This window comes from Malurus melanocephalus, unplaced genomic scaffold (genome assembly GCF_030028575.1).
Source record: "Malurus melanocephalus ecotype Western Australia unplaced genomic scaffold, MMel_1.1 scaffold_389, whole genome shotgun sequence".
Lineage (NCBI taxonomy): Eukaryota > Metazoa > Chordata > Aves > Passeriformes > Maluridae > Malurus > Malurus melanocephalus.
The window spans coordinates 141,688-152,187 of NW_026623621.1; the positions used below are offsets into that span (position 1 = coordinate 141,688).

Sequence of the window (10,500 nt, forward strand, 5' to 3'; positions counted from 1 at the left end):
ACGGGGAGCGCAGCTTACAAAAAAAGATCCAAAAAAAAAAAGAAATAAAAAGAAACAAAACAAACCCCAAACTGTTTTGTAGGACATGTTTGCTACAAATGGCAAGGAAGATCTCAGCGCTAACACAGCTGACAAAACCCTCAACTGGGATTACACAAGAGTTTTCCCACACTACTGCAGCAGAGCCCAAACTGGAGTTGTTCCCCATATCCATGGGAAGAGGTTCACCTTGAGCAGCTCAGATATGGCCCTGAGGGGTGCRGGGCACCAACATTAAAAGATAAGAGTTTTTTTTCCATGGTAACAGTGTTAGAAAAACTATTGCAGAGGAACCCTCCCTGTCTTGGCTCAGCTCCTGCCATTTTAATGTTTCCTTTTGAATTAAACATGGGAAATTAAGAGAGGAATGAGCCACTTAGTTCAGATCCAGCGTCAAAACTTCCCCAAGTGTGTGTGTGTAACTTKGGTGTTATCTCTTCTTTAGCATAAACAGGATAGAGGGGACAGATTTGCACAATTAGGAATAAAGGGTGTCAATGACACACCTGTATGCCAAGAAATCTATGAAATCCAACTTAAAACAGTTTGAGAGAGTGTTTTAGAGATGGGAAAAACACCCAAAGCTGGTGTGGCCCTGCAACTCCCATCAAGTCCCCACCACACAGATCTTTGGCAGGCACTGATGTGAGCAGGTATCTGTCACACTCCTGGCAAAGACCAAACTCTTTCCTTCTGTCACCTTCTTTCTCCTCTTGCCTGAACTAAACAGACTTCAGTGCTTTAGTGTGAGCTGAGCAGGTCCATCCAGAGCCAGGGGGAACCAGGCTCAAGTTCCTGTGCAGTTAATGAAAATATTTCCCTTATCTGACCTGCTGAGCAGCAGCACAGCTCACCACCTTGCCTGCAATATTTGCAACGATTAAAAGGAATTAGGAAGGAACTGCAACTGAAATTTCACACTGATCCTAAGGAATGCAGCTGTCTGCTACAAAAGCAAGGACACTGGCACCATCCTCGGCTTTGGGAGACCAGCACAGAGAGAGCTGGGACCAGCAGGAACCAGAGCTCCAGCCAGAGGATTTTTGTAAGTTGTGTCTGCAAAGGGCCCTGCAGAGTCTCAGGGGTCTTATCAGCAATCCCCAGGCTGGCAGGAGTTGAAGCAAGGCAAAATGAACGCTCCTGGGACATATTCCTGTGCAGAAGAGCCCTTCTTCGGCAGGAAGACAGGACGGGATGTGACACAACTGGTCTTTTCTATCCTTGACGTCTGAGATTCAGAGGCAGCGCCCATGAAAGACCAGAGGTGCTCCCTTTGAAGTCTGTGGGAATCCTGGTGTGCACTTGACCCACAGCCAGCCTGCTCGAGGAGGGCTCTGGGATCTGCTGCAGCTCCCCAGAGTGTCACTGTCACCCACCAGACACGGTGGGAGCTGGTTCTGACAYGGCACAGGAGAGGAGGCTGCAGGATGAGGATGGGGAGCGACCAGAGATGGGTGAGAGGGTACAGCTGCCACCCTTCCTGGCTCTGCAGGGAGCAACCAGGAGCATCCCATGGGCTTTGGGAGCATTAAGCATCTTTATCAATAAGACAGCATTTCCATAAACACCCTCTGGACCTGTACAGATAACATCTGTAAAACCAAGACTGCATGAAAAGGCTGGGATAAAGAAGGTTGTTGAGTGCTGGGGGTCCAGACCTCTCTGTTATTGTGCTCAAAATGTGATTTAGCAGCACAGACGTGCACAGATCCCCTCCACACGAAGGTCACACAGGGCAGAATTGGGTCCCCTGGGCACARCAGGGAAGAAGGACAGCTCTGAGGCAGAAAAACACCCGTGTTTGTGATGCAGCATAAGCCAAGCCCTCCACAGTCAGCTCAACAAGCCATAATAAGCTGCTGAATCTACCTGTCTGCTAATTCATCTGGTTTATTTTTATGCTGGGAGTTAAAACATATCAGGCCCCCCTTGCCCCTCTCCCCCAGGAAAACATTTGGCTGCCTCTTCCCTGCATCCCARCACGCAGCCCAGCGGCGCTGTCTCATTGTTTGTGCTGTACCTCCTGCCAAAAATATTTCCAGAGGTTCATATAAACGTCCAGTACTTAATAGTTCTGGCTTTTGTACATCCCTTTCTAACCCAGGGTGAGTCAGACATTTCCTGGGGTTAAGACACCTTGGGGGAACAGTGGCAGGGTGGAGCAGAGGAATTGACAGTGTCCCTTGCTTGTCAGCCCTGACACAGGGAAAGTCCCTCTTTCATGATCTCAAATTATCTCCAGGGCTGGCATCTGTAGAGCTACTGGGAATGTGTGGATGCCTCAAGCTGGATGGGACTTTGACTAACCTGGGCTAGTGGAAGGTGTCCCAGCCCAGGCAGTGGGRTTGGAACGAGATGATCTTTATGGTCCCTTCCAAACCAAACCATTCCGTGATTTTGTGAGTATGACCTTTAACAAGCTGAAGGCCTTGCCCAGGAGATCATTGCCTGTTTCAAGATGTGTAACTGTTTTTGGGAAGGGTTTGGARCCAGCCTTTTTCTTTCCACTCAGTTCTGGGGGTAAAGTGAACGCATTCGGGTCCTGCTTCTCGCAGGACTCATTTGATGACCTGTTTGATGTGTTCACATTCACCAGCAAGGTGACTTGGCTTCCCTACCTTGTTCTCAAAACTACAGATCCTGATCATTCTAACACTCCAGGTGGGACAATGATGACTGATACAGCTGTATGAAGGAAAACCCTGCAGCATTCCTGGGACATTCTTTCACAATCCTGACAGATCCCTTCAGATCACTTCCCAAATACCCCTCCTGCTGCCCCAGCACAGCACCAACAGCTTCCACCTGTGGCTCCTCTGTGCTCCCCACAYTGACCTGGACCTTTGGGGCAGCACRGTGTGGGTTTGAGCCCAGCCAGGCCAGATCCTGCTGTGTGGATATATGGCATGGTTCTCAGGCGTTCAGAGAAGGGCCCCACAGAGTCACAGAACAGTTTGAGTTGAAAAGGACCTTTAAAGGTCATCTAGTCCAACCCCCTGCAGTGTGCAGGGACATCTTTAACTAGATCAGGTTGCTCAGAGACCTGTCTAGCCTGACCTTGAAGGTTTCTGGGGGTGGGATATATATCTCTTCCCTGGGCAACCTGGGCCAGTGTTTTACAAGCCTCATTGTAAAAACCTTCTTCCTTATATCTAGCATAAATCTACCCTCTTTTAAGTTTAAAACCATTACATCTTGTCCTGTGGCAACAGGGTCTACTAAACAGTTGTCACCAATTTTCTTATAGTCCCCCTTTAAAGGGAAGGAGTGAAGGGGCTGAAAAAGCCTCTCAGAACCTTCTCTTTCTCAGTTTGAACAAACCTCTCAGCCATCCCCTGATCAATCTGGTGGCTCCTTTGGATTTGTTCCAACAGGTCYRTGTCTTTGCTRTGCTGMGGAGCCSAGAGATGGAAGCAGCACTGCAGGTGGGGTCTCAGCAKAGCAGAGCAGAGGGGAAGAATCATCTTCTTGAACCATCTGTGGGTGTCACAGATGCTCCACAGAGCTCTATTCCAGGCAGTGATGGGCAGTGATTCCACACCACGAGTCTGGGAGGATTTTTTTTCTCTGCAGTGGTGGGGAAGTGGCAGTCACATGCCAGCAAAGCAATCCCAGCAGTTTGAAAGAAAACCTCGCCCCTGCCTCACYGCAGGGAGCAGAGTGCCCAGCCTGAGCCCAAACCCAGCTGAAAGATGCCAACGAGAACAAAAGCAGCAGGGCTCAGGCAGGAGCACCAGTCCTGAGCGAGGTGCCTTTGCCTCTTGGGTGGGTCCACGCTGTCCAATAACCCAGCTCCCGGTTCCTCCCAGCTCCTGGCTCCCCCGTCGCTCACATTGCAGAAACATGAGTTCACTCCTTGGAGCGAATGAATTGGCTTCCTCCAAACAAAACCTAGGTGTGGTGCTGGGTGAGTTCAGCCCGGCAATCTCTTCCAAATGGCAGTCTGGTTGCTGCTGCCCCAGGCCTGGCTCCGTTTTGGACAGTCCTCCCGCAGACATTCTGCAGCCCCAAAGCCTTCTGCACATCCTCGGGGTGCACAGCATGCTCCCCTCAGTACCACGCCTGAGAAATATCACATTGCTGGGCTGCAGCAAAACTCTTCCCTAACTGCTGGCTCCTTGAACCACTTCCCAAAATAATAACTACACAGAACATTACTGGGGTTATCAGAGGTGAAATCCCAGGGTTTCRGACTGGGCACAGAAATTGTCCTCTGAGAGGGGTTACCTTCCAGCACTATAAAACACTGCTTTGGGTGGCAGTTTAGCAGTGGCCATCGCCATCTCTGATGTCTCATGGATCCAGTTCCCCTGGCGAATAGGAGAGAAGCTCCAATGGAGATAATGGCATTACCCCAGCCCCAGCTTGGCCTTGGCAACTCTTCAGTCACCAGGCTGGACAACACAAAGTTTTCCCTCTCTTGCTGCCCCTGCTGAGCCCCAGGAGCTGCCACGAGCCTGTGGCAGCTGCAAGGAGCACAAATCCTCCCACAGCACAATATTGTGGTTCTGCTGCACCCCTGCATGGCACTGGGGACAGTGCAAGCCAGGACCAGGATGGGATGTATCAAATGGAATATATGTGSTATAGACCAAATTGGATGTAGATCAGGAACAAAGAGCCTGGGGAGCTCTGCTGCAAGGCACTGCCAAAGTGTCCCACGTCCCCACTGCAGCCCAGAGAGGAATGTGACAGTGGATTAAGGCAAGGAGCGGAGGCTGGAGTCAAAGCTTGATGGAGAAAAGCAGACTCTTTTCTCCAATTTCAGCRGGAGCCATAAGAAAACACAGAGGTTAACTCGGGGTGGCTGCAGCAGGCAGAGCAAATACCACCCGACAGGAGCAAAGGATAAAATCAGCTAGACAGCAGCCAAGGGAGCAAAAAAGCCCTGTTCTTGGTGACACACAGTCATTGTTTTCAGGATTTTTGTCCTTTTGTCTGGCTTCTCCCTTATTTTCTTTCCTCCTGTGTCGCTTCAGGSCAGTATTTTGTCATCTTCTTTAGCTGTTAAACCACAGGGCCGCCCTGCTCTGGGCTCTAAATATCCACAGTGTCACTGGGGACTGGCAGCAGCCATGGAGATGCTCCGGTTAACRCTGTGCTGTGCAGTGACAACAGCGGTGGCACTGCATCTGGGAGATGCTCCTGCTCTCCTGAAGTCCAGCAGAATCTCTCCAACAGCCTTCATCCCCAGAGAGCTCGATGGGTGGTTTGTTTTAAGGCATCTTAGGGTTTGCTGCTGGTGGGACTGCAGAGGGATGAATCACAGGAACAGGGCTGGGAGATGTCAGCAGGTGACCGAGGACAGCTCTCAGCCTCCCCACCRCACAGAAAGGACACGTCAGCCACACTGGTCACATGCAGGGTCCCGCCTGCAGAGGTGACAAACCACAGCCACCCTTGGGCTGACACATAAAGAGGGACAGCACAGAATGACGTATCCACCCACAGCTGTGGCTAAAGCACTGCTCGAGCCACAGGTCCTGCCCCCATTTACTGCCTGGCTTGCCCCTTCAAACCCTTTCAGTTTGCCCCCACAGCCACAAAACCTCCTCCTGTAGCCTTGAGGCTTTCTGCTCCCAATGTCCCACCACACTCCCAACGGGAGCGAGCAGGGCCTTTTCTGYGCTGATTTAACAACAAGCCACAGCAGCCACGTGCACGCCGGCAGCAAAAAGTGAAAGGATGCTAGTGTGGGGGGAAAACCTCCATTCCAGCAGCTAAAAAGCCCTATAAAACCCTAAAGCATCTCCAGAACCCACATGAGTGCAGAGAGTGAGGCTGTCAGCTGCTGAGGCAGACAACGTCCTGGTAATGCAGTGGTGAAAAGATTTAGAAAAACACCAATACACTTGAAGGGAAGATAAATGTCTGTGGACACATTTGCTCCCAGCACAGACTCCAGCTCACTGTGGCTCGATGCATGACTTTCTTCAGGAGGAGCTGGACAGCAGTGCTCCAGAGAGAAACCAGATGTGCAAGTCCAGGCAGTCTCCAGATCAGGAARGCTGCTGTGGTTGTCTCCATCCATCGAGGGAAGAGTTTGCTGCCACCTTAGGGTCTGTCAGCACAGCTGAGGAGCTCGATCCCAGCTCCTGGGAGTGCAACGTGCTGGTGGGAGCTGGTTATTATGGCTGTCCATGCAGTCTCATGGTGAAGAGAACTGTCTCCTTCTGGCCAAAGCCTCCAGCAGAAAGCCTGGTGTCTAAGCCTACGCTGTAATAAAGGTTGTGATGGTTTAGCTTCACAGCTGGGATTTGCTGGAGGATGAGACTCTTGCTGCCAATAGGAATTTGCAGACAAAAAAAAGAGCCAAAACTGCGTTGCATGGAGAGCAGTTGCTTTGAAGTTGGCAGTGTTGTCACATCTTGTCTCCTCCAGACGGTTGCACTGCTTGGTGAATTTGAACATCCACCAGCACACGGAGGAGAAGATGACCCCAGGTCCTTGTGARCTCTATGTCTCTGCATCAGAGATGTTTGGGTTCACTGAACACCCATAGTAGCAGGGAGAGGAAAATGATGGGAGTGACCATGCACCGAGTCCCAAGCGGAGAGTCCTGCAGCAGCTGGGGCAGTGTGAGGACCCACTGAGCAACACCTGCCAGGACCTTTGGGGCAGGACACCAGACAGGAGCTGCCCACACATAGGGACAGCAGCAGTCCCCTCGAAGGAGCCCAGAAAGGCAGCAGCAGATGGACAGCCAAGCACAGCAGGAGTGTCTGCCCACCTCAAAGTGTTTCAGAGCCRGTCAGTGCTTTCCAATGAGAACTCAACTGTTTGCCTCCCTGCTGTCAGTGGAAGGATCACTTGGACAAATGATGCTTGGGGGACAAGGGGGAGAAATATCTCCCAGAATTAACAGCTGAAGATGACAAATACCAAGACCAGGGGGAAGGAGCTGTATCTCAGGAGCATCTGCTCTTGACCCCACTTCAGTGCCATGGCCGTATGGTAACGGCAGCAGCTCAATACAGAGAGAGGGAGACAAATCCTTCTGGTGGCTGTGACATCAAGGGGTGAACACGTTGGCAATGACACGTCTCTCCCAACAGCTGGGAACTTCCCAGAGCTGGCACCTGCCTGCCTACCTCTCACCTCTGAAGGGGCTCTGGCCTCTGAGGCAAGGCAGGGACAGCTCAGTCCTCAGGGACACTGCTGGGGTAGCCTCTCCTCGTGTGAAACAACTGCGTTTGGATTTTCCTCCACCAAGAACAGGGAGAAAAAAAAAGAACCCACACCCCTTCCTGCCATCTGGAGAGTCAGTCGACACAAGCCAAAACACGTGTGCCATATGTACACAGCTGTGGAGCGCGGGGACGCCGCCGTGAGCCCATCTGTCCAGCGTGCTGCGTGCCAGTCTCCTGCCCTCGGGTGGGCTGCTGGGACAGGGAGAGTGTCCTGCAGAGAGGGTGACATCCCCTTCCTCCTCCTCCTCCGCCTCCTCCTCCTCCTCCTCCTCAGCAGGCATGGATGGACCCCTGCAGTGTGGCCATGGAGGGTCTGATCCTGCAAGCAGTGGGGTTTGATCTCCTGTGTGCCAGTGAGGATGAATATCCCCACTCTCATGCATCCAAACAGGGTGAGGATAGGGATGACACCTGCCTGGGTGTTGGGTACCAGTGACTGAGCAAGGCTCCTGCTTCCAGCAGCTCCAAATTGAGCACCTGACCCCTTCCCAAAGGAGCCGGGGCCAGGGGCGGCTGTGTTTGAGCACGCCGCAATCCCTGCTCCTCGCCCGCCTGTCTGCGGGGACGGATCAGTTTCAGTGCCTCAGGAAAAGYCTCCCAGCTGCTTAAGAGCCTGATATGTGATGACAAGGAGGGGACGGAGGGCTMACCAAGGAACAAGAAGCAAACGGGGGCCTGCAGCAGACGGCACACACGGGGCTGAAGGCCCTTGGTACGCTCTGGGATGTGGGAGGATGGCACTGACCTGGGCCAAGAGAAAACCTCCATACTGCATGTCCCTCTAGCAGTGCATCTCCACAGCCCTGCTGGCCCCGCTGGCCAAGGCAGAAAGAAACACCTTCTGATCCGAGCTGCTCCTCAGAAACCCCTCGGCCGYCACCGCTGCGAATGACGTGAGTGACAAGGCTGTGCAATGAAGCTGACTGTCACCTGATGTCACGCACGGCACCAGGCACGCCGCTGGCAGCCCAACAAGAAATGAATGCAAATGTCATCCAATGATGGTCGGGACAGCCAGCCCACCCCTCAGCAAATCGCTAGGAAAACCTCGCGGCAAACATTTCGCAGRGAATGATTTCTTTCTCTCTGCAGAGCGAACACAGCTCTGCCAGTGTGCTCCAGTGCTGACCCTGGGGACCGGCTTTCATGGCAAGAGAGGACAGCAACTTGTTCTCCAGGCTCTTTGGGCTCCCAGCTGAGCCCACGGCTGAAGTGATTTATAGAGACAGGGCCAAGGCCAGGAATCTGAGGCTTTTCAAGAGTTGCCCATTTCCCAAAAGAGTGCGGCTTTAATTTGTTGCCTGCCTGACTTCTGCTTGAGGCTCAGCCTAGAACAAGATTGCCAGTGATTTGGGAAATCAGTGCTACTTCCCCTTGCGGTTTTGGTGGTGTAGATGTCTGTCCATGGAGAATTAGACTGACACTTCCAAGCGTGTTACACACAGTCACCAAACAACTGAAATATGGAAGCAGCTTACAGAAAAAAAATTTATCAAGTCTGGAGTTTGCATCTACAGGGGYGGCCTCTCAGCACCGGGGGACAGCACCCAGCACGCCCTGGATTATCAGGATTKTAACGGGAGCAGTCAGATCCCACCACTGCACGGTGATCAAAAATGCTCCAGTTTAGATGCTCACCAGCGATTCTCTCCTGATACACAGCCCTGGTCTCAGCCCCTGAGGTTAGGRCTGGAAATCTGTTTGCAGAAGTAGATGATGGGAAAGGATTAACTGTTGGGGTGCAGCTACACAGGACACGGCAGACATTGAGAAGGGTTGCAGCCCTTCTTCAAGGGCTGAAGGGTTGAAGCCCTATCTTCATGCTGAAGATAGGAAGAAGCAGCTTTCATGTAATCAGGAGAGGATCAAGTCCTAAAGCGACACTTGGGGAATGGCTCAGATTAATAATGTCCATAAGATGACAGGGAAAAGCCWGCCTGTGTGAGCTCCCCTGAAAGCAGAGCATGCTGCTCCCACCAGGCTGCAGGGACCATCCAGGGAGAGTTGACAGCACTTCTCACAATCAGACTCATCTGCAGCTCACAGCCCTCTGAGCCCTGTGCAKCTCCTCCTTCCTGCACACCTGGAATAATCCCATCAGCACTTAACAGAAAGGCAGAAAAGCCAGCACAGCTGGGCTTGCACAATGTGACAGCACATCTTTGTCTATCAGTGAGCTGTTACACGGTGCCTACACGCAGAGAGGGCTGAGCACAGGAGCCAGGRCACTCATTTATCCTTGTGCAGAGGAGAGCGGCTTCTCTGTATCTCTCCTCATCCTGGGGAGCTGATGGAAGGATTTYGACCTAAACCTTTAATTTACCTTTCAATAGCTCCACCCTGACGGTGTGARCATGTCTATTGTCCTTCACAGACGACCATGAGGATTTTCAAGCCCTCTTAAGAAGAAAGCGCAGCACCAGACACACTTCAAACACAYACTACAGTAAAAATCACGGGAAACTAACTGGCAGAGGACCACAACTGGGCTACCCCTAGCAGACAGGGCACATARAAAGTTTCAGAGGCTGCTGCAAGAGCCCCAAGAGCCCTGAGGAATTAGGCACCCTGCACCAAAGTCAAGAGGAGCACGGTGCTGCCCAAATTCCCGTTAATCCCTTTGGGGCAGCTCACCGCGGCTGGACAGCTGGCAAGTACACGTGCTCTTAGCACAGGAAGGAGCATCACCCCAGCTCCCAGCTTGACCAAGCGCCACTCTACACACTCTGTCCTCACTCGGAGGGATCTCTCCGGTTTGTTTTATTTTTCGCCCTCCACACCACTCTCCCTCCGGGAGAAAAAAAAAAAATCAAAACTTTCTAACTGCAAACAAATTAAAAGCCCTTATTTATTTATCTTGAGTGTTAGCACAGTTCTAGGGTTGGTACTTCCAGGCATTTTGAACCGACTTCCCCTCCTGTCAGGCGGCCGCTCGGCTCCTGCCCTTCACCTCCCCTGGCCCCGTGTGCGGGGCAGCGCGGGCGCTCCCCCGTCCCCTCCAGCCCCTCGACGGGCGGAGCAGGGGCCGTGCCGGCCAAGCGCTGCCCGGTGCCCCCCGCGGGCGTGCGGAGGGGCCGGCGGTGCCCGGACGGCGGCAGGTACCTGCTTGCGCAGCGCCTCGAAGGCGGCGCTGATGGTGTGGACGCGGGTCCTCTCCCGGGCGTTGGCCAGCAGCCGCCGCGTCTGCTGCAGCGCTTTGATCTCCGGCGAGACGCCGGACGCCTCGCCCGGCCGCGGGCGCGGGGAAGCGGCGGGCGGCGGCGGCGGGGCG

The 10,500-nt window shown here is 52.9% G+C and overlaps 1 protein-coding gene across 1 annotated transcript in view; it reads right to left on the reverse strand.

Moving 5' to 3' along the window:
• ATOH8 (atonal bHLH transcription factor 8) overlaps positions 1-10,496 on the reverse strand; it is a gene marked incomplete at its 5' end in the record, with an annotated part of 22,885 nt that extends 12,389 nt beyond the window's left edge. The window contains one exon of the mRNA XM_057379124.1: positions 10,332-10,496. Within this exon, the coding sequence (XP_057235107.1) occupies positions 10,332-10,496 (165 nt within the window). The remainder of the gene's footprint in view (positions 1-10,331) is intronic.
• Between the last annotated feature and the right edge of the window lie 4 nt (positions 10,497-10,500).